Source organism: Sceloporus undulatus, chromosome 6, assembly GCF_019175285.1.
Source record: "Sceloporus undulatus isolate JIND9_A2432 ecotype Alabama chromosome 6, SceUnd_v1.1, whole genome shotgun sequence".
NCBI lineage: Eukaryota > Metazoa > Chordata > Lepidosauria > Squamata > Phrynosomatidae > Sceloporus > Sceloporus undulatus.
In genome coordinates, this window is record NC_056527.1 from 84,839,910 (window position 1) to 84,864,672 (window position 24,763).

General features: G+C 41.6%; 1 protein-coding gene across 2 annotated transcripts in view; it reads left to right on the forward strand.

Moving 5' to 3' along the window:
* The first annotated feature begins 9,106 nt into the window (after positions 1 to 9,106).
* ITGB3 (integrin subunit beta 3) overlaps positions 9,107 to 24,763 on the forward strand; it is a 58,396-nt gene continuing 42,739 nt past the window's right edge. The window contains exons 1-2 of one of the 2 annotated variants that reach the window (XM_042475539.1): positions 9,116 to 9,272; positions 20,623 to 20,708. In XM_042475539.1, the coding sequence (XP_042331473.1) occupies positions 9,215 to 9,272; positions 20,623 to 20,708 (144 nt within the window). In that variant the 5' untranslated portion in view covers positions 9,116 to 9,214. Of the gene's footprint in view, positions 9,273 to 20,622; positions 20,709 to 24,763 lie in introns of both variants that reach the window. The other variant, XM_042475540.1, reaches the window with a different exon arrangement.

The window sequence follows — 24,763 nt, forward strand, 5'->3', positions numbered from 1 at the left end:
ATCCACCACCACAGGCTAAGAGTTGTCAGCTCAGATTCTTCTTTCACTGGAGAGAGAGCCTATTCAATTTAAATAGCTGATGGGCTAAGAAGAAGAAGATGCCTAGCACTACTACCAAAACATATCAGAAGTTCTCTCCTGAAGAGTGAGGATTGGGTGAAAGATGTTATCCCAGACCAGAGCTACTCAGCTTCAGTGAGGCTAGACCAAAGCTTAGAAAAGTTCTTGTTTTAGATAACAGCTCCCATGCTGGCTAGGGATTCTGGGAACTGTTGTCCAAAACAGCACCAGCATGGACATCCCAACAAAGTATCATTTTAGAAATGTACTAAGCAAGGAGGAGATGGCTGTCACCCCACCATGTGCTGTGAAGTGCCTATTGCTCTATCATGAACTACCTACACAAACATTTCCAAGCTCTTGGCTAAGTATCTCATCCAGTAGTTAGTTGCTTGTAATGCATGCTGTCCATTTGCTGTTCCCTCTGAGGTCTGTAAATAAGTTTTCCTCTGATGGGGTTCTGATCATCTTTGAGTCATACTGGTCTAGTGTATGGTTTTTGTTCTTGAGAAGTTGTTTTCTAATGCACTGAGTACTTCTGAATAAGACTTATCCTTCACTAACCCTGCCTCAAACATAGAATTGTATTTGTGAGGAGTGAATGTGCGTTTTCAGACAATGCTGTCTTCCATTTATAACTCTCCTGCCTTTCCCACTACTGCTTCTCTTTTCTCTACAAATAAAAATCCATTCAGGACAGAATAGCTGCCCAGTGCCTTTGTATGCTCAACACTAGAAGCCCACCATTAGGAAAGCATTTTTAGAGGCTTGATCGCCATAACAGTATTTAGAAAATATTAACTGGTACGCTTTGGTTTCAGTTTGCCTCAGTGTCATAGCTCACCATAGGCATTTGCTTACCAGTTGATTGACTTATTGCTCAAAGAATGTGTGGCCATTACTCTGTTGCTACAAAGATTTCCACGTGTGTCTGTTCTGACAGAACCCAGAGACATTGTATGTGTTCCCACAGTTCCATTACAGAATACCTACCCCTATCTGTACAAGTGTCACAGAAAGGTGGATGGGGTCAAGTCACACATACTTCTAATATGGTTGGAAACAAGAGGTCACAACTTTATCATTTACAGCTGCTGGCCTGGTTTAAGGCATAAATTCAGAAATTGGATAATCCACCTATCATCTCCACAAGTATCGATACTTTATTGGGCAAACTCCAAACCATAAAATACATTATGTAAGCTTTCAAAACTTTACTGGCTTCTCCTTCAGACAAAGATGTTAAAAATCATACAGGAGAAAAATTATAGTGATGTTAGAGTAGGAGTGCCATATTCCAGTCCTTCATATCTGGCATATATTTTGTATATGATGCAAATTATTATAATTACACATATTAATAATTTGCATTCTGATTATACAAATTCAACACATTAATCATTGCCAGCCAGGATATATTTTAGTCCCTTCAAGCCTAGGTTTTCCAGGTTTTCCAGAACAAATGGTAACCCTATGTTAGAGTCACAGAGCTACATTCTTTCTGAGATGTTGTCAGTAAAGATGACATTGAGGGATTTCAATGCAGGCAGAAGCCACTCCCTTATTGGCTCCCCTTATTACTGTGTGGTTCCCCATCACCTGGGAGTAAACCAGGTCTGACTCCCATTGAGCCAGGTCTGAGCCTGGTCATCTGCACCCTTTTAGGGGACACCCAATCGGGGAAGGAGAGGAAATGGATGGAAGGTATGCAGAGCCTGTTCACTTGCCCCCCCCAATTGGATCTGTCCTCATGCTGCACTGCCAAAGTTATGACAAGTAAATAATTACATAAATCAAAATTGTGAACTTACACAAGGCAATTCTGAGGGTGGAAGGGTGGGAAGGCAGGCTAAACCTGAATTCTGGGGAAGTGTCAATGGGGCTTTAATATATTCACCCCGCATAGAACACAGTGAAGCTTTCCTCTCCACCTGAGTGAAGTCCCAGCAAGCCAGCCAGCCCTCTGATTATCTGAGCCCCCAAAGAAAAGCACGTAGGTCCTTGGAAGGAGGACTGGCATGAAGAGGAAAATGGTGTCTCCCTGCCACACCGCTCTGCAAACTTCAAATGAGCAATTAAATGTAGAGAGATCTTGTAGCACCTTTGACATGATGCCATGCTACAATTTTGCCCCATTTGCTTCTGGTACTCCCCCCACTTCCATTGCTGCTGAGGGGAAATGTGGTTGTTTCTGATGCCGCTGGGGAAAGGGCAGAGAGCTACTGGGGAATGAGGTTGGGGGGGGGGGTACCAGGATAGAAGCAAAGTTGCATTCCACACCAGACCGATTCAGAGTGAAACTGAAGTGAGCTTAGAAGCAATTCTTGTGAATTCGCTTGTTACCGAAATCACCAAAATGAGGAGTCACTCCAGCTTCACTTTGGATCTGGCTCGGAACTACCCCCCCATAGAAAGCAATCAGGTGTGATAATACATCACGTTATTACGTGAATTTGCATGGCTGGACCAGGAGTGACTCCGGATCTGAGCTGCAAAACCCCTTGTGTGATAAGGGCCTACAACTGAAAGAAAGAAGTCGGCAGCAAGAGCTTTTGTAGACTTAAGGGGTTGTACAGACAGCCCAGTAAGGGGCGGTTCTATGCTGCCCCTGGAAGCCTTGGGTTGGGGATGTGGCAACTGCACACCACACCCCAACACGGTATAAAAAGGAGCCGCGAAACACAGCTCCTATTTGCACCATGAAAGGAGGGCCATAAATGCCTCAGTGCGGTATTATGATGCCACTCATGTGCGGTGCCCTTTGGGAGCTGTGCACAAGAGACATCATCATGGCATGCACCATCTGGATGGGTGCATGCCAAGATGGTGCCCGGGCTGCGCAAATAGGGCTTTGAGTGTGTGAATACTCAGCCCTACCTGAGCACTAGTTCGCTTGCAGGCCGGCCCAAAGTGCTAGTCTGTATAGGCTCTTAAGTCTATGAAAGCTCATACTGCCAACTTTTTTCTTCCAGTTAGTCTCAAAGGTACAAGATCTTTCTACATACTGATTTTATAGGCTAACTTAGCTATATCTTTGAATGAACAATTTAAGTAAATCTCCTGTCCAGATATTGATTCATATTCTTAAAATGACCAAATACACCTTAAACATTGAGCAGAAGTATAATAAAACAATAATTAAGGGCATATTATCAATATAAAAACATCAGGAAAGAATTAAAGCAAGTAACTAACAATTATATTGCACAAAACATTAAAAACAAGGTATGGAAGGGTAGGAAAGTTTTCACTTGGTGCTGAAAGAAATCAGTAAGCAAGCCTTTCTGGAGAAGGCATCCCACAACCAGAGTGGTAGCACCAACAAGATCAGCCACACTCTGAGAGTGAAACAGTTTAATTCACTGGTGAGGGTACCTATAGTAGTAATGGGAAAGGGAAGGTGATCCCAGAGCATGAAGTTAAAACGGTCCCCACACACTCATGCTATTATCCCAGCAGAACCTGCTCTTTTAAAAAGAGCAGCTGTTACAGCCGGCAGTGGTTCAGGACAGATGAATAGTACGGTAAGTGTAGCAACCTTCAAGTCACCTATCAACTTATGACAACCCCATTAATTTCATAGGCCAGGTATTCCTTGGCAATCTCTCTTCCAAGTATCAACCACATCAGACTCCACTTAGCTTCAAAGGATCTGGTGTCTTTAGGCTATTTAGTACTGTACCTGGACATAGTAAATCACAATATCTTGTGTGAAATGTAGATCTGGGCACAAGAGGGCAGTAAAGGAGAAGTGTGGAAAGGAGGGATGTTATGGAAGAGAAGCTGAAAACAAAACTTTAAAGTTAATATTAATGCATTTGACTTGCTATTTGAAAAAATGCTACTAATTATATAAACAGCATATTTCTCTCCTCCCATTTTCTTCCTATTCAGAAAGGTGCAGATCTCTAGTGTCCTGTGATGTTTTTGGTGATGTATATCTAATTTATTGTTGTGTTCCTTCAAGTCGACTTAGGACAACCCTAAGGGGATCCTATCTTAGGGTTTTCTTGGCATGTTTCTTTAGAGGGGGGTTGCCATTGTCATCCTCTGATGCTGAAAGAGTGTGACTTGCCCAAGTTCACCCAGTGGTTTCAATGACAGAGCCAAGATTCGAGCCCTGGTCTCCCAGTGTTCTAGTCCAACATTCCTAAATTGCAAGCACCAGGCATTCTTACATCAATTAAACTTTTCTGACTAAAGCTTTGCAAACAAAGGCTAATTTGGGATAGCTTCTACAAAACTGGGTGGCATATTGCCTCTTCAATATAGTCTATGTAATCTTCTTGGTAGCATACTGCATTGAGCATTCTAATGAAGCAGACAATTGCCTTGTAATCAAAATGAGGACTGCAGTCAAGAAATCAGAACAAGACTAGGACTTGGAAGGACAACAATGAATGAAGCAGAGTAGATCTCAATGTAAAGATATATAATTGAATACCAAAGGCAGATTTGCCATGCTATTTTCAATTTTTATATATGGTTGTGAAAGATGGACTATGAAGAAAGTTGACAGGAAGAAAATCATCAAATTTGAGATTGATGCTGGAGGAGAATTCTGTGGATACTTTGGACTGCCCAAAAGAAAAATAGATGGGTCCTAAAACAAATCAAGCCTGAACGTTCCCTAGAAGCCAACTTCATTAAAATGAGGCTGTCCTACTTTGGCCATATCATAAGACATGACTCACTAGAAAAACAATAATGCTTGGTAAGGTAGAAGGCACTAGGAAAAAAAGAAGACAGCATTACAAATGGATAGACTCAATCAAGTAAGCCACAGTCATGAATTTGCAAGACCTGAGTAGGGCTGTTGATGATAAGGCAACCTGAAAGTCTCTCATTCATATGGTCACCTTAAATGTAAGTTGCTGATGACAGCAGTTAACCACAAAAATAAATAGGCTTGTGTGTATACTGTAGTAGTATTCTGAAAGAAAGCAGACTAGACTAGTACATCTAGAGTCCAGTATCTCAGCTCCCATTTTCTAACAGCAAGCTTCTAGTCCTTATGGGCAGAAAATATTTGGAAGTGTGTGTGGAGTGAAAATTGAATTCTCAGAAACCAGACAAGTGGCTGTGGGTGAAGCATTAGCAGGCTGCTAAAGTTCATGCTGCTCCCCAGATCTAACAAAAGCAGAATAAATTACGTAAATCAGCAAAAACTGGCAGGACAAAAAGTTAGCCAATTTGCAAAATTTATGCAAGTAGTAGAATTCAGCTTTCCCTGGTAATAATGCAGACAGCTTAACTACACAATTTTTTAACAGTTGATATTTTGACAGTTGATACAGAAAATTAGACTTACATTGTCCAACTCCAGCTTTCAGAAATGATATGGTAACATTTCTTCTTGAGCCTAGTGTTATTTTATGGAGCCAGTTATGAATCTGAATTAGCAGTACATCAGTTACTCTTTCAGTTTGTTCCTCTGTATCAGTGCTCAATCTCATTTGAAAGACATCTGGGCAGAATTTGTAACTATGGGGGGATACAAATGGGCAAAAAGGGGCAGCAAGATGGAGGCTGCAGCAGACAAGGCCTAAAAAGGTTCCCGGCGGGTTCTTTTTGCACTGTGCACCGGTCGCCATTGGCATCCTCGCGTGCAATGATGACGTCTGTGCGGCGTAGCATTGTAAGAGTATATTTTAATGGGAGGATACAACAGAGTACAAAATACACCAAAGAGTGATATTTTTATTGGCCAACCATAATTTTAAAAATGCATCATTAATGCTTTCGAAGCTTCACTGGCTTCTTCATTAGGCAAAAATGTTAAAAATCATACAGGGGAGGGGAGTAAATATGTTAACTGGGCATTTCCCATCCAAATACTAACCATGCTGAACACACTTAGATTCTGAGATCAGAGAAGACTGGACATGTTCAAGATGAGGTAGGGCCATACTTTTAAAAAGCATCAGATTTACAGAATTGTGTGAACTAAGAAGACCTCAGCCTTGCGTTGCTGCAGTGAAAAAGAGCATCTCTCAATGTGAAGGCTGCCATCTGGAGTGCTCAGAAAGATAAGCTTTGGGTATATCTGCCTCTTTGTAGTGCTGGGGCAGGAGTTCTCTTTTAAATGAATTACAGGCCTCATTTCCACTACTTTTTAAATAGGATCGCAAATCGGTTTGAACTGGTTTAAGTGACCACTAAAGCAATTCGGAGAGGAGGGGCCACATGCTACACCCATTTAACCTGCGTCTTTTTGATGCTGATTTTTTTCTGCATCTTTTTGGATAAATTGATTCTGCGCAAGTGTGAACCAGATGCGCATCGGAATCAATTTAAATTTGCACTTTGGCTGGCTGGAGCGGGTCCATTTTGAATCAGTTTATTTGTCAATGTGATCCACAAGTGGTTTATTTTATTTTATTTTGCAGCAAGAAAATGCGATCGGGGCAAATGTAGTGTGAACCACACTCTGCTGCCGAACTGAACCATCGATTCGGATCGCAAAGCGATTTATTTGTAAGTCGGAATGCGGCCACAGTCTTCCACATCTACTATAAATATTGCTAGGCCAAAAGATAATAGTTTTCACCTGTAGAGAGTATATGTGGAATTGGGCAAAAATATGAATATCTTTTTTTTTTTGCATTCATCTCAGAACAGCCCTGTGGGGGTTTGCCATAGTTGCTGCTCCCATTTTACAGCTGGGCTGTGATGCTTATTAAAAGATTGCACAAGGTTACTTCCATGGCTGATTTAAAATCAGAAGCCTCAAAACCACCTAGCAGGGATGGCCCAAGACATTTTGCTGCCTGAGGCAACAGATAAATTGCTTAAACCCCCTCTTCTCCAGCTTCAGAAACTGGTATCTTAGCATACTAGAAAGCACTGAGCAAGTACAGGGGATGTGGGACAGGCCACATGTCATCCTCCAACTGCTTGAAGCAGCTGTCTCATTACTTAACAGAAAGGTTGGCCAGCCCTGCTGGTTTTTGGTTGCATCTCCACTGCAGAAATAATCCAGTTTGATACTACTTTAAGGGCCATGGATCGATGCTATAGAATTCTGCGAACTGTAGTTTTGTGAGACATTTAGCCTTCTCTATCAGAGAGCCCTAGTGCCACAACAAACTACCGTTCCCAGAATTCCACAGCGTTGAACTATTGGAGTTAAAGGCTGCAATTTGTGCTTCAGAACTAATGCAGTTTGACACATGTTGCTATGGCTCAGTGCTATGGAATTCTGGGATTTGTAGCTTTGTGAGATATTTAGCCTTCACTGTCAGAGTGCTTTGGTACCACAACAAACTATATGTCCCGGGATTCCATAGCATCGAGCCATGTCAGTTATAGCGGTGTCAACGTTCCTTAATTCTGCAGCCAAAGTGATGTCAAACTGGATTATTTCTGCAGCGTGGATGTAGCCTTCATGGCAAGATTGTCCCTCCCTTTTCTTCAAACAAGAGTGCTCTGTCCTGAATCCCAGAAAGGGGAGCAAAGCCAAAAAAGTTTAAATGGGGATGAGGAAGAGTTGTAATATTTCTTACTTAACTATCAACACGAGACTTGAACAAAACACTGTCTCCTTGTTCAGAAGGGGAAGAGAAAAGCCCTCTCCTTTCCTGCTTGTTTCTAGCCCAGAGCATGAGGGAAGGGGTTAGAAGTCATCGTCTTGCCTTTGGAAAGAAATTGTTGTTGTTGCTGCTTGTGCCTTCAAGTTGTTTCTGACTTACAGTGACCCTAAGGCGAACCTATCTTGGGGCCTGAAAAATCAGTCTGCAAAGAGATCTTGTAGCACCTTTGAGACTAACTGAAAGAAAGAAGCTGGGAGCATGAACTTTTCTCGGGGTGATCAGACGCCCTAAGCACAATGGAGGACAAGGCACCACAAAATGTAGGACATTCAAGAAAAATGTGGCACATTCCAAAATAAAAGCTGAAAACACTAACATCCCATGTAAATTTGTGCTTCTTAGTCATGCTCAAAATGGAGGACATTTTGGAATTCCACCTGGACAGAGGGTCAAAATGGAGGACATGTCCTGGAAAAGGAGGAGGCCTGCTCACTTTGGCATTCATACACTCGAGCCTACTTCCTCAGATGCAATAGTCTCCAGTCTATGAAAGTTCATGCTAGAAGGTTCTCTCTTTCAGTTAATCTCAAAGGTGCTACAAGATCCGTTTCCATGCTATTATGGGATTTTCTTGGCAAGATTTGTTTGCTGGGGGGTGCCTTTGCCATACTCTGAGGCTGAGAGAGTGTGACCAGTAATTTTTCACCCATAGCCATTTTTCAAACCCTGGTTTCCAGAGTCACAGGCTGCATTCACACTGCAGAAATAATCGGTTTTGACATCACTTTAATTGCCATGGGATTGCAGCCTTTAACTGCAATGGCTCAACGCTATGGAATTCGAGGAACTGTAGTTTGTTGTGACACCAGAGCTCTCTGACAGAGAAAGCAAAATGTCTCACAAAAGTACAGTTCCCAGTATTCCCTAGCATTGAGTCAGGGCAGGTAAAGTGGTGTCAAACTGGATTATTTCTGCAGTGTGGATACAGCCATAGTCTGCAGAGTCATAAACTGTGTCCACACTGGAAAAATAATCTGGTTTGGCACCACTTTGAAGTGCCATGGCTCCATGCTAGGGAATTCTGAGAATGGTAGTGTTCTCAGAATTCCCTAGCATGGAGCCATGGCACTTCAAAGTGGTGCCAAAGCGGATTATTTCTCCAGTGTGGACTCAGCTGCAGTCCACCAACGTTGAAAGCACACCACACAACGCTGGCTCTCTTTGGAAAGAAAATAAAAGCCAAAAACAAATAACAGGGGGCAGTCTGTGGCAAAGGGAAAAGACTCTCTAGCAGTGAGGGGGGAAAGTCTGCCCCAGAGGTCATATGAAGGAGCTGGTCTTTCTTTCTTTCTTTCTTTCTTTCTTTCTTTCTTTCTTTCCTAATTCCTTCCTTCCCATGGAGCTCCAGGGAGGGGAGGCGACCAGGGCTGAGCTTTTGGAGAGAGGCAGGCACAGACACGCCAGGAGGAGGGCTCCTTCCCCTCACAGCTGGTTTCTCACAACCACAACCACACACCCCTCTTTCTGTCAGAGGGAAAGCCCAGCCACTCGACTCTCTGTGCGCATAAGCTAAGGAAACTTTCCTCAAAGCCCGAGGCCAGGGCTCCTCTGGGCAAGAAAACATGGGCACTCTCTCCTCCTTCCCTCTCTCTTTGCTCCTCTTTGCTGCCAGCTGTTGGGGTAAGTGGTGCTCCACTTTAATGGCTCCACAAAACACACTGCAGAAATAATCCAGTTTGAGACCACTTGAACTGCCCAGGCTCAATGCAAGGGAATCCTGAGAACTGTAGTGTTTGTGAGACACTTTAGCCTCCTCTGTCAGAAAGCTCTGGGGCCACAATAAACTGCAATTCCCAGAATTCCCTAGCATTCAGCGATAGCAGTTAAAAGCAGTCTCAGACTGGATTATTTCTGCAGTGTGTTTTGGACCTTGCACACAGTTGTGTTCTTCTGCACAGCGATGCCTCCCTTGGTTACTTTTCTTTCTTTCTTGATTTGTATTTTATTGATTTATTATTATTATTATTAACATTTATTCATAGAGCGCTGTAAAGTTTGCACTTTACCTTTTTCTAGATGGATCCTTTTTCTAGATGGTTTATCTAGTTTCATTATGCCGCTGGATGTTAACTGTAATAAACACAAGCAGCTAATGAGTTTAATAAGGTTTTGTGTCAATGGTCCAAAACACACACTAGAGAAATAATCCAGTTTGAGACTGCTTTAACTGCCTTGGCTCAGTGCTAGGGAATCCTGGGAACTGGGGGCCCAAACAGACAAGCCAAAATAAAGCTGCTTCGAGTCACTTTGGAGGTATGATGTCTAAATGACACACAGTAAGAATTCAGAAGCTGTGCCAAAGCTGTGCTCCGTTCCTTAGGACTGGAGCATGGCTTTGGCATGGCTTCTGGCCTCTTAGGATGCATACATGTTGTGTGCCTTCAAGTCTTTCCCGACTTATGGAGACTGTAAGGTGAACATGTTGGACTATGACTCTGGAGACCAGAGTTCATATCCCTGCTTAGCCATGAAACCCACTGAGTGACCTTGGGCAAGTCACAGTCTCTCAGCCTCAGAGGATGTCTGTGGCAAACCCTTTCTGAACAAATCTTGCCAAGAAAACCCCATGATAGGCCTTAGGGTCGCCATAAGTCAGAAATGACTTGAAGGCACGCAACAACAACAACTAAGGTGAACTTTGCAGGATAAAAAAAAACTAACCAGGAAAGTCTGGTACCTGTGAATTCTTATTTAACATTGATTCAAAAGTGAGGTCGAAGGCTTTCATGGCCGGAATGCATAGCTTTTTGTGGGTTTTTCGGGCTATGAGGCTGTGTTCTAGAAACGTTTATTCCTGACATTCCTAGAACATGGCCTCATAGCCTGAAAAGCCCACAAAAAACTATTGATGCAAAAACACATTAAACTCATACACTGCATGTGCTTATTACAATGATACAATTTAAACATCCAGTGGAATAATGAAACTCTATAAATCATCTAGAAAATGATCATGCAGCAAAGATATTGAAAAGTAGCAATGACGTAAGATATTCCGTCTCTAAAACTAAAAGAAATTGTCAAGGGAACAATCAGAAATTGATAAGAGAATGTCCATAATTCAAATACATGTCCATTTAAAGAAGATAGAAAGTTTCTTGGTTAGCCTTTTTGGTTAGTCCAGGCTTTCCTGGTCAGTCTTTCTCACTTAGTTTAGAGACCTTCTGTGTGTAAGGGTATATTGCCTTGTATTTCCCTTTTGAACTTAGCATGATGCCACTATCCTTCATCTTTGTAGAATTTCAGCTTGATTTTTTTTGTCTTTAAGAATGGTGTTTCTAGACCTCATTCCAATGTTTATGCTAAATTGGTTTCCTGCGCTGCTGTTGTTGTGTTTATATGCTAAATTGTTTCCCTAACTGATCTGTTGTTGTGGATCTTCAAGTCATTTCTGACTTTTGGCCCTATCAGGGTTTTTTCTTGGCATGGGTTTGCCATTGCCATCCTATGAGGCTGAGAGAGTGTGACTTGCCTAAGGCCACTATGAGGTTCCATGGCTGAGCTGGGATTCGAATGCTGGTCTCAATGGTCATCCTCCAGTATTCCCTGAATTTTGGCCTACCATGTTACTCAGAACTTTAACATTTAGATGGAGGGGAGAGTACCTGCATTTTCCTGTCACTCAACACTGAAAACATTGGCAGTGCAACCGTGTTTCCAGTTAGGAGAAAGTGGATTAGCATTCTCTATTTTCCCCCCTTTGGTTAGAAGGAAAATTAAAAAATAATAAAAACAAGTACCGACCAGAGATTTGAGGAAAGCGGGTGGAAATCTTAGGCAGCGAGTGTGAGAAAGTGTGTTACTGGACCATAGTGAGATCAGTAGCAAAGCAAATTGAGTAGGATTGCAGCACTACTGTGTATTTACCCAGGGTCTGTTCTTATCACTTGAAACAAAGCCAGTCTTTAAAAAAACCATCTTCGTATAGGAAGGGTGTGTTTTCAAAGTACAATTAAAAAGTCTTTGGAATATAGGTAACTCTGTATTGCTGGAAAGACTATTAATTTAGCCCTGCGTTAGGTTTCCAGACCATAAATGGCAGAGAAGCCAGCTCAAGCAGAACAGCACCAGGGTTTTTTCCTGGGTTATGGCTCCTGCTGGGATATTAGAAGACTTCAGTGGGAACAGAGGTATCCAGATGGCAAAGAATGAGGTGAGATCCTTAGAGAAAGCATTGTTTCAGGACATCCAACTATTACTAGGAACAGTGTTTTAAATCCAGCAGAAGCGCATTGTAAATTGCTGGTTGGTTTTTTTTTTTTTTTTTTTTTTTTGCATCTGATAAAAAATGATAGGGAAGGGGTAGTTATAAGATACTGAAAGGAATAGGCTATGGCAGAACTATCAACAAGTAATTAGGGCTAATCAATAATGAGAATTGTAGAGCAGCAAAAACTAAAAAGCAACCAATACTATATGGATATGTTGCATTAATCCACTGTGAAGACCTGTTGATCAAAACCTAGGATGCAACTCTAATAGAATATAATAAATACACTAGGCTCAGTTTATGAAGGAGCTCCATGCCTTCCAACTTGGCTGCGGTTTTGAAATTGAGTATGTTTATGCAGATAGTCCCACTCCCGCTTCCAAATTTGGTTCTCTTTCTTCTGAAACTTGGGTGTGACTTTCCATTTTTTTGGATCGCATCTCCCATACTCTGTCACTATCAGACTATTCTGCCTAGGCCTGTAGACTTCTTTACCTTCCATTAATTGTTTCATTCAATTGTCGCATTGTAGATTGGACACAAGACACTTTTAGCCCAACATCCTCCCTCTAAAAAGGCCAGCTACAGCTGGATATGAGAGCAATGTCCTTCTCCTTATTTTGTTTTGTAGTGGTTTGAATGCCCACTCGGCCATGAGAACCCACTGGGCGACCTCCATTGAAATGTCAAGTACTGGAGGTACTTTTAGCTACAGATGAGGGCATTGCCTCCCCCGCAAGAACTTTGCCAACCCATAGGAAATTTTCTTTTAGTCCTCAGATTTCTAGCTCACTGCTCACCACTCTTGATGCTTCCTTGTGAACTGTGAGGAGCATATAAATTCCTGCTGTCTCTCGCTGAAAAGTGTGCTGGGTGGCTGCTGTCATGAGGAGCATCAGGGATGCAACAAGAGGCTGACCTGTCCTTTTGTCATCACTCTCCAGTGCTATGCTGTAGTGTTGACAGAGGCACTAAGGGCAATGTAAAGGGGCAGCACCTTCCTTTTCTACAGTCTCATGACATGAGCTTCTGTGCCATTGCCACCTGCTCTAACCAAGCACCAGTATTGCTGAGTTGTGGCTAATCCCAGGTTGGTGGGTTTGTGAGTCTGCTACAGACTTCAAAGGAGCTGAATCTCCAAATCAGTTCAGCACTTTGGATGTTTCCTTTAATATTCAGATTGAAACTCGGAAAGGATTTGTTACTACAATGATAGCGACTACTGACACTGCTAATACCAAGTGCTATTTGTGCAACTGCAGTTATTTGTCATCTTGCCTGGCAGTGCCTCCCCAAGCAGTGGGTGAGATGGCACACCTCTCATTTGACATGTGGAAGCTAAATGGGATGCCAGTTAACCTTACCTTACTGAAAATAGTATTAGGATCCTCCACAACAACTGAGGGTAGTGGGCCAGATTAGGGTAGTAGCAATAGGGAGACTGCCCTTGTTGCCTGACCAGGAACCACACACTGGCATTGAACCATGGGTGAAACATCATCTTATTAGTGGGGAGTTTACCTAGCATTCTGCCTAAGGCACTTCAAATCTGGATTCAGATCAGTTTTAGTGGATAAACACAAGTAACAAAAGAAACTGCCTTGTTCCAGGTCAGATTGTCCCTCTTATCCAGCATGTTCACTGTGTGGCTGTAGCTCTCCTTTCATGTCACTTGCCACTGGATCCTTTTAACTGGAGGCACCAGACACTGAACCAAGGACATTCTGCATGCAACACACGTGGTCTACCACTAAGTTACAGCCATTCCTCTATAGTACTCTTGCCCTGAAAGATTGCATGTAAAGGATTTCCCAAATTACTCACACGTCCTGCCCCTGTTTCAATCAAATTCAGAGCCCCCTTCATGACTGCTCTGAAGGAACTCAGCAATAATAGAAATGGTAGTGGCTGACACTTTATATGTCTCTTACATTATGACTGGCTTATATGTGTTTGTGCAAACAAATCATTGTACAGAAACATATGGTGAACAAGAAACATTCCATTCTGTTAAAGGCTTCTGCTCTGAATTACAGTACAAATAGAACCTGCAACAAAATGATCTTCCAGACAGGGACGTAGCCAAGGGGGGGGGGTTCTTGGAGTCCGGGCCCCCCTTCCATTTGAAAAATGAATGGTGCATGCTGCTGCACCGCTGCGCCCAAGCCCCATTATAATGGTGGCACTTAGTCTGGACCCCCCCCTTCCTAAAATCCTGGCTACGTCCCTGCTCCAGAGCTTCTTTTCAAAGTGCCAGACAGCTGTGCCTGACTGCTACAAGCTGAGTTACCCAATTCTTGGGGGTGGGCTGGGAGATGCGGGTTCAGCCCTCCTCTTTTGCATGTTCATATTACCATGAAAACAAGATCTGCTCTATATGTGGATGGGGTGGACAGTTGAATCACAGCTCTGTCTCATCTGGTTTGACTCCAGATGTGCAGCTCTTGCTTTGAATAATCATTCTTTCCTTTACTGTTCAGTCAAATGGCATAATTCATTTTGGTTGTTCTATTCACTGCAGAGCTAGTAAATCCATCCCAGGGTTGTTTCACTGACACGAGGTGGCTAATGCATTTAAATGTTCCTTGATTTAAATGAATAAAATAACATTGCCTACACATTTTTTTTAAAAAAAACCTGTAAACAGCTAAGCAAGAACCTTTTCTGTTTTCTAATTTTCTATGGGTAAGGATTCTTTTTAAATATATATATATAAACACAAGTTCTCCCTCTGTAGTTTTATATCTATGTGAAATCAGATGTATCTTACAGCCTAATATACCTCACAGGATTGTTGTTGACAGAATACAATGAAATACAGGAAACATAATGCCACACTAAAATCCTATGGAAAGGTGGTATCAAAATATGCTAAATAATTGTATTTCATAGTGAAGGAGGTAATGTGGTTTGTCAGCATCAATTACGTGTAGTGTCACCTGTGTACAGAACATAAGGGTTCAGTATCTACCCTCAAAGGGCTTACAGTCTCCTTTGGATAGACAAGTTTGGGAAAGGAGGAAGATGTCAGGCAATGGTATAGTCCAGCAATATCCAAACTTTGGTCCTCCAGGTATTTTGGACTTCAGCTCCCAGAAGCCCCAGCCAGCTAGGCCAACAGTCAGGAATTCTGGGAAATGAAGTCCAAAACATCTGAAGGACCAAAGTTTGGATCACTGGCCTAGTCAAACCAGGCAGGGGCATCACTAGGGGGTGTGGGGAATAGACCGTACTGGGTGACACCTCAGAGAGGGATGAACATCCTTTGGGGCAATCACTCACCATCCATCCCAAGATCACCTGGCCAGCCTCTTCCACCAGCACAAATGGTTGCACAAATGGACAGCAGAGGTGCCCTGGCTGGTGGAGGAGAGTAGCTGGTGTGTGTGCCAAGAGAGCAGCACAGGAATCAAGAAGGGTAGAGCAGATGGCAAACACGTCTCCCTGCCTACTGTTGCACTCTCTCCCCGTCCCATTCTCCCCCCCCTGACACTGCCTGCAGGAGGCAGTTTTAGGACATCAGGCTGGGTGGAGCTGCTGCAGTGGTGATGGCAGCATTCTCTTCTTCCACCACTTCCTCCCCTTTTCTATAAGATTGGGTGGGGGGTAACCCTGGGGTCCCTGGTCCAGATCCCCTTGCACCCCACCCCATCTTTTCTCCATGGGCAGAGGAAGGTAAACGACTGAATCCTTCCTTCTACCAGCAGCTCCCACTCACTGGAAATGTAGGATGGCTGCTTGCCTGGGAGTGACAACATGGGGTGCCACACTGGGGTGACACGAGCCCTAGCCACTGGGAGCAGATAAAAGTGTTGAAAGGCATCACACAACTCCAATGGAACAGCAGAGAAAGGGAGGTCAAGTGGGTCAGGGAAGATTGCTCACCAAAACAAAGTTGGGAGAAAGAGCCAAAACATTTGACATTTTGGGAGCCTAGATTTGTTGGTGATAGTTTCCACATAGGGACTTATGGTAATGTGACTTTTATGAAAAAACATTAATAATGCAACCCACCCACACACTTCTCACAGAAAACCAGGAAGAAAGATTCCAAATTAGCCTTTTTGGCTAATTACACATTAATTTCCGACATCAGGGTATTTTGATATTTTGTTTTGGTTGGAATGAGTGATTTGGAAGAATATGATTCTTGTGTGTTTTCACCACCAGGTGACTGGAAAATGTCACTTCATATTACAGAGAAAAGGGAAGCAGGGAAATACCCGATGTGGATCTAGCTGGATTTCTGCTCAATTAGGACATGGACTAGCGGAGCGCAGAGTTCACCTTATTTTTCAAATATTTCCACCTTGATGGTGCTGTAACTCAGTCTGTGGCAATAACTGGAGCTGTTTTGCATTTGAGAACTCCAGGCAAAATCTTCTCTCTGGTGTAGAAGTTATATTTCTGGAGACTCCTCCCTTTCCATTCCTTTTCTCTCCTTTCTCACAGTTTTGAAACCTAATGGGGTGGTTATGGAGCTTTTTAGGTAGCATTTATCTGGATGAGCGGAGATTATGTTACCCTCTGTAGCAATGGTACAGTCTGGTACAGTCTTCTCTCTCTCTCTCTCTCTCTCTCTCTCACACACACACACACACACACACACACACACAATTGCCTTTGACTTCGGTGGGAAGTGGATTATGCCCACAATCTTATAGTGCTTGTGGATTATAACATCTAAAATCTACAAAACAGTGCTACCTTTATTGGGCCAACCAAAATGAACAAAATACAGCTTGCAAGCTTTTGAAGCTCCACTGGCTTCTTCTGCCTAACAAAGTAGCTTGTAGCTTCACAAAGTTTGGAGTCAACTGGGATCTCATGAGCACCATCTCTTCTAATGGAACTTAAATTTTATCTCCTGGAGTACCCACATGGACAGAAGGAGGAAGGACTGCATGAATGTCCCTCTGATACCTCTTGAACTGGGGACAGCTACATTTTGATAAAATTCAGCTTGTGACTAACATTGTCATATTTTTTTTTCTCTTGTGTGATTAACACCTTTGCCTAATGAAGAAGCCTGCAGAGTCTCAAAAGCTTGCAACTTGTATTTTGTGCCCAATAAAGATATCATTGTTTTGTGGATTTTGGATGTTATTATACTTTGCTAAATGGCCAACATGGCTACCTTTGGATATGTCTTATGGACTACTGTATAAGAGAAGCGTTACTGTCTCCTTATGGCTGCCTCTTCCCACTCTATCCCTTGTTTCTTGACTATCTCCTGTTTCCACCCCCATCTAGATGTCTTCCTTACCACTTTTTTATCTTTTAAATTGTTTCCTGTCATCATATTTGTGACTAAAACAAGAAAAAGGAAAACGGATCCCATGCTATCTCCTGATAAGAAAAAGAGACACACACACCCATTTATCATGTCTTCAGCTATGGGAAAGGAGATTGGGAGTGGGGTGGGATGAGAATGCAGGAGACAGATCTCTGCAGAAACTAGTGGCCAACCTTTCTGAAAACCACATATCAGGAAAAAACGGAAACACCGCAGAGAACAGGGGAAAGCAGGCTTCCACTGACAAGACTGTATAGAGTTAATAATAACCCAGGGCATTTAAACAACAGTTTCTCAGAGATGCGTAATCCTCAGCCTGTAGGACCTGCAGAAGCCACAGCCTGTGAGTCAGCAGACGGATATGGTTATTAGAGAGGGGGTGCAATTGCATGCATCAGAAAGAAAGAAATTACAGAGAGGGAATAAGGGCCTACCTAAGACTTGTGAGTGCTGTGTGCTTCATCCACCTTGAATTAAGACTGTCTGAAACCTGTTGTGCTAATCCTTATAGGCATTATTTAGGCCCAACCCTGGCATAAGCAGTGTGAGGCAGCCGCTTCAGGTGGAAGGAGCAGCACAGAGGTGTTGGAGAACGCAGATGGTTTATTATCCTTACATGGGACAGAGGATACAGCCACCACTGTATCTATCAGTTTAGTTAGTTTCTGTATATAAAATGAGAGTAAATATCCCTTTATTGTTTACCTCAGGTAGAAAAATCTGTTGGGTCAACCTTGACAGTGTATGGTCACTGGCTGCAAAATTGATCCACAAAAGATTGGTCCGTTTACTTTACAAATTTAGAGTCACAACTTGTACAACAGGAGTGCTCTAGCTTTTTTCTTGTGCCAGTTATTTCAGTGCTGTATCGATGCTGCAGAATATGCCCGATTCCCACAGGTACTTTAAAAAAAGCAGATAGGTCAGCTATACAAATTTCTAAACACTAAACAGAAAAATCAAATAAAAAAAAGGGAGGGGGCAAACACAAAGCATTCTTTGTTACCTATGCCATGTGTCAGTGACAGTTTCTCTCTAGGAATCATTAACTCTTACATAAGCAGCAGTTCATTTATGTCTTAGTTCTTTACTAACAGGACAATCCAATGCCTCATGCACCAGTGTAAATCCCAATCTAGTGACACATCAGTTTATGAGTTGTTCCTACTGCCTCATCAAAGTTGTACTGCCAAAAATGGAACAGTACCTCTCCAAAACTGGGGTTTTTCTGGTTTCACTAAGATTGTCTGATAAACGCTTTCATTTAGATGCTTAATAAACAATGTATAAGAAAAATGCACATTTATTGTGTCCAAATGCTTCCCCAAACAAAACTAAACCCTCAAATCCTGTCCACAGAAGTGCACATCACTAGTGATCCAGCAAAATAAAAACTACAGACCCAAGGGGTCCAACCTAGATTGAAGCTATAGTGAGGGGGACGGGTTAAAGTTATCGCAGAATAGTGATCTCTTAAACAAAAGATGTCATAGTTTTAAACCAAGTACACCAGTGAGACAAAAAAAATGTAATTTCCAGTTATGTCTTCAAAGTCATGTCTAGCTTGGCCCCTCCTTTGGCTAATGCTCCTTTCTTACCTGTGAACTGTGCCGACTGTAGTGAGTGACTTCATGAATTTATTGGTTTGACAGTCAAACAAAGAGGTAAAACCAGCCATATCACACTGCTTCCTACATCAGTGCTTCCCAGGCTTCTGAGATGAGATAATGTGTATATTAAGAAAGCACACATTCAATATAAATTTAGGCAAGACTCTAGTCACTGTATAATCAGTTGTATACAGTGGGTCCCTGCCATGTAATGTGTCAGGTTGCTCAAAGTTAGTGTCTTTTTTCTTTAGCTGAAGGGCATCATTAAGATAAGAAATATTTGGCTATGTGAATACATTGCTTGCTTTCTGCATTGCTGTCCAGATATTGCTGATAATCCCCTGAGGAATGCATAGTTTCAGCTATACTGGAATCTGGCCATGTAAACTTTCAGTACACAGTATTTAGTTTGTGCTTTTTAAACGCCTAGGTATGTTTACAGATCAGTCTTGTAAAATTAAAAGCATGTAAAGGTTTCACTATAATTTACAGCTCGGGTTATTTTTATTCTGGATCAGGAATTAATATTTAAAGTGCTTGCTTCCACTTAAGATTTGGAGACGGGGTGAGAAAAAGTAGGCTCTTTTGAGCTGTTACCAAATTAAAGCTGTTGTTGAATTATTACCAAACAACACGCTTGTCTAAAAAAATTATTCTGAAATCTGTCATCTTTATCATACTATGCAACCATACTTTAGGTTTGTTTAATGTTTAATGACAGGAATTATATTACATGTGAAAATAATTATCACTAGCATTTGAATATGGACATGCGCACACATTAAACCCATTCCTTAGTGAGGAAATCTGTTCACATCATAGAACCCAGATATCACATGTTTAGAGCCTGAATTTTAAAATTTGAAATGCAGGTTGATGCATGGACACTTAGGATTGAATCCAGTTGCTAATCCTGGTTAGAGTAACCCATTAAATCAATAGGCTTTATATAAATGTTTTACCATCCAGCAGTCAATTCAGTGGGTCTTTATTAATTTGGGGTGCATCAACACTGTAGATATAAAGCCATTTGACACCACTTTAGCTGCTATAACTTCATCCCACAGAATCCTGTGATTTGTAGTTTTGTGAAGCACCAACACTCTTTGGCAGAGAAGGCTGAAGACCTTGTAAAGCCACAAAATCCCAGGATTCCATAGGCTAGAACTACAGCACCTAAAATGGTATAAAACTGCATTATTTCTACAGTATAGATACACCCTTAAACTAGCAGTTGGAGTTAGGCTTCAGCATCTAGGAATATGAACATAATTGAGTTTTCATTTCTAAAATGTTTTTAAGATCTTAATTTTGCTCTAGATATCATGGGGAAGTTAGGCTTCACGTTGGTACTGTGCTCCTAAACAGCCTATTGCATTAGGATAAGGATGAGACACACACAAAAACTAAATGAATTGCTATGCCATCTTTGCACATTGTCTACCTGTGTATGAAAATGCATGGTTTCTTGTTAAATGCTTTAACATGTTTAGAAAACCATCTTTATCCTCCCCAGATCTGGCAATGGTTGATAAATCTAGGATCCCTTACATTGGAGAAAGTGTGGAAAACTAGATGCTCTTGAGTATGATGACTGTGAGGGCAGGGTTTTTATGAAAATGAAGTGCATTCTTAATTACTGTTGAAGGAGCTCAGGAAGAAAGTGGCAGAATACTAACAGACAGAACCAGTATGGATTGCCACTTATTTCAAAGGCCACCTACTTCAAATGGGTGTGTGTGTGTGTGTTACAGGGCAGCACTCTTTGTCACCAGTGTGCTTTGCCACCAGTGTCGTCCATGAAAGAGCCATGTGGGGTGGTGATCCAATGCTGTTCTGTTCTTTGTGTTTCAGGTGGTAATATCTGTACTACACGAGGAGTGAATTCATGCCAACAGTGCTTAACTGTGAATCCACAATGTGCGTGGTGTTCCCAGGAGGTGAGGCAAAATTGAGTCTAAATTATACCATGTTCACATTCACTTTAGCTATTGGGTCACATCTGTGTTTTTGTTCCACATGAGCTACAAAGAGGTCAGTTTCTGTTTTGCATTAATCAGCTTATCATTCCTCTGCGGTAAGTCCCCTGTTTTATTTACTGATTTTTCAAAGCACTTATTTTTCACCCTTACATTTCTGACTAAAACACCCTAGAGAGTCACATCAACCAATAATTATATTTTTAAAAAATGTCAAGGCAGGATTGGTGGACACTCCAGTCAGGAAGCTGACAAGAACTTTATCGCTTCTTTCTAACCTGAACAAACACCAAACAGAAACTCCTAACTCTTGATACAGCCAAGTTCAGTGCCACCAGTGGCAGCTGGTGATTCCTGTGTCAGTCAGATGGTAAATCCGCATTTTGGACTGAACATTAAAGGAACTAATCAGTGTTGAACCAATTTTTAATACACAGTTCAGCACCATGGATAACTCCTTTAAAATGCAGACTAAACCCCACAGCAGAGGGGCAAGAAGGAGCAACCTCTGGCTGCTAAGGCCACCATTGAGCAGTGTTCAGACCAGGGCTGCAGCAACTGTATGGCCTGCTCCCAAAGCAGGCTACCACCTGCGTGCCCAAGCCACACTGGCCAGCAATTGGTTTAAACCGACTTCTTTTTGCAACAGCTTCTGGCTCAGTTTCACAGCGTCAGAGCAGCTTCCAGCACTTTGGGGGCATGCATCATGCGAAGTCCACACACCCCAACGCGGCCAGAAGCCACTTTTATCAACCCATGTATTTTGGGCTCTGGCCTCTGAACCACTGTTATCTGCACCATTTCATAACTAAATTATATAATTAGAAAGAAAATTAAAAAGAACAAATTAAAAGCCAATACTGAAGAGTGAGCTAACAGTAATCCATTCAAATGAAAGCTGGATTCTCCTTCTGTAATAAAAAAAAGTGTTCAAGTGATATTGAAATTTCATCAGAGCAGGGACCAGCCAGATCTTCTGGGACAGGAGATTGGCTAAATTACTGTAAAATCACAAAAAGTTCATATTGTAAATGCTGACAAACCACAGAATGTTGAACATCTGCACAGCTTCTCTAAAAAGAAAGATATATTATTTAGGAGGTGAACATAATGATTCCTCTTCCCATTCCAGCATTGTAAGCAAATTAACCTATCATCAGTTGGCATAATTTCACTATGACATTTATGGAGGTTGACATTTTATAGCCCTGTTTCTTTTTTATATCACTCTTTCAATTATTGCTAGAACCTTCTTCCATGCATCAAAAAATCAAAATGTTAGGGGAAAAGCCCCTAGATTAAATGTTGCAAGTGAAATAAATTATTTTTGTAAAACAAACCAACTATCTTTCTGGTCACCCTTATTTTAGCAACTTTTTCTCCCTGTAACTTAAAACACACCTTGTTTAAAACACCTCCTACCTAAAAACACATCCAGAACATTTGATAAATAGTTGGTAAGATGCAGTGTACCTCCCTGTTCTCCACCAATATATCTTCCTCATACCCATTAGTGCGGTTGGATTGTAGCAGATTATGCATACAGGAAAAAAAGAAATCAGTCAATCACAATTCCTTTCATAGTTTTACAGCAAAAGATTAATGTTTGGGAAGGGCTAGGACCTATCCTTCTAGAAGCATCCCAAGAAAGACATGGTAAGGAGAGAAGGAAGTGCTAAAGTAATCTGAAGAATGTCCTTCCTTTAAATAAGAGAAATCCAGTTAAAAGTGGAATCCTTTTGAAGTATTGCAAGAATATTTTTCATGGCTATTAAAATCCCAAATAGTAGGATTGCTGGGTCCAGGAAGAAGTCTACATCCTGCTTATTTTTCTAGAACCTTTGGAATATTCCACAAAGTGTTTTTAATTAACTGATGATGCATCAGATTCAGAGTAATTGGTTCTCAGCAAGGAGAGGCTCACCAGATGTATCCATCTGTCTTCCCATCAAAAGATGCTGCTTTGTTGAAGCAGTTGTTAGCAAGTTTATGAACTAAGTAATTTGGCTTCTGTTGGCTGGAATAGATTATAGAGTCACACACCCTGACATCGTTTGGTCACTTAATGAAGCAGGTATTGGAAGTTTCCTTTCTGGCCCTTAGGCTGGGGGACAGCTTTATCGCCTCCCCTTCATCCTCATGAACAAGAAAAAAAGAAGATAAACCAGGCAGGAAACCCCACAGTTTCCAGTCAGGACTAATGGACGTTCTTTCACATACCTCTGCAAAAAGGGAGGAGTTTGCCTTTATAGTTCTGCAGGTCTGGGTTTTGCCCATGAGCTGAAGAATCTTTTCCTCTGTTGTATTGCAGTTGGACAGTTAAAAATTCAGTAATGTATGCCCTTACTTGAAATTTGCCTCCAGAATGAAATGCTTGGGACCAGAAGTGTTTTTTATTTTGAGATTTTGTTTTTATTTGGGGTTTTTTTTTGTTATGTTTTGTTTTGGATTTTGGAATATTTGTATACACATATGGAGATATCTTGGAGATGGGACCCAAGTGTAAACATGATATTCATTTGTATACACCTTACACACATAGCCTGAAGGCAATTTTATCCATAATGGTTTTAATAATGTTGTGCATGAAACAAGGTTTGTGTAAACTGAGCCATCAGAAAGCAAAGGTGTAACTATCTCAGCAATTCATGTGAACAATTTTGGATTTTGAAGTATTTCAGATTTCAGAATTCTGGATAAGGTATTTGTTGTTGTTGTTGTTGTTGTTAACTGCTTTTAAGTTGACTTCGACCTATGGCAACCCTATGAATGAGAGACCTCCAAGTCATCCTTTCCTCAAGTACCCTGTTCACCACTTGCAGACTCATGCCAGAGGCTCTTCTGATTTAATCTATCCATCTCATATGCAGTATTTCTCTTTTCATATTGCCATCAACTTTTCCAAGCATTATAGTATTTTCTAGTGAGTCCTTTGTTCTCATGATACAGATAAAATATGACAACTTCATACTTCAGTCATCTTTGTTTCTAGGGAGAGTTCAGGGCTGGTTTGTTTTAGAACCCATTTACAGTGGTACCCCGGGATACGAATGCGCCGCCTTACGAAATTTCCAGGTTACAAAAAAAATCAATTGAAAAAAACTGTTCCGGGTTACGAAGGTTATTTCGGGTTACGAAAGAAATTTTGGTGCTTTTCGGCGCTTTTTCGCACCAAATCGCGGCTTTTCCCCATTAGCGCCTATGGGTTTTCGGCTTGCGAAAGCTTTTTGGGTTACGAACGCGGCGGCAGAACGAATTAAATTCGTAACCCGGGGTACCACTGTATTAGTCTTTTAAGCAGAACGTAGTAGTTGCAGAATGCTTCGCCAGCACCACATCTCAAATGATTTGTTTTTCTTCCTATCAGCTTTTTTCACTGTCCAGCTCTCACAGCCATTCATAGAAATGGTGAGAACTGTGGTGTGGACCATCCTAACTTTAATATTCAATTATATATATTTGACAGTTCAGGATCTTGTCTAATTTCTTATAGCTGCCCTTCCAAGTTCAGGTCTTCTGATTAAAATTCTGGTTCCCATTAAATTTACCTTAGTCCCCAAATTTGTAGCATTGCAAAAATGTAAAGTTTCAGTTAACTATTTAAAAAATACAATACGGTCATCTAAAGAAAAGGGGCAGACAAAGTTTCCAAGGTATGCAAACACAGCAAATGCAAAGATTTTAGGGATGAATGTTTTGTAAAGTCTCACTCTCCGGTGCTAGAAATTTGGGGACTGAAGGAAAATGTCATTGTGGGGCATAATTCTCATGGGGCAGTGCCTTCATTTTGCCCCTTCCGAGCAACAATATTGTTGCTACACTTTAATCCTGCTCCCTGCTCTTCAGAGAAACTTGAACTCAGAAGTCTTAGTTCAAAGCTTTCTTCGTAATTTCAAGTTTTCCGTGGATTTTTGTTTCTATAACAGGACTGCAAATCACATGAACCACCAGCAGTTTGCAGCGTATAGCCCAGACATGGTTTTCCATCTCAGTGGGAAATAGCCCTGTGAGAATCT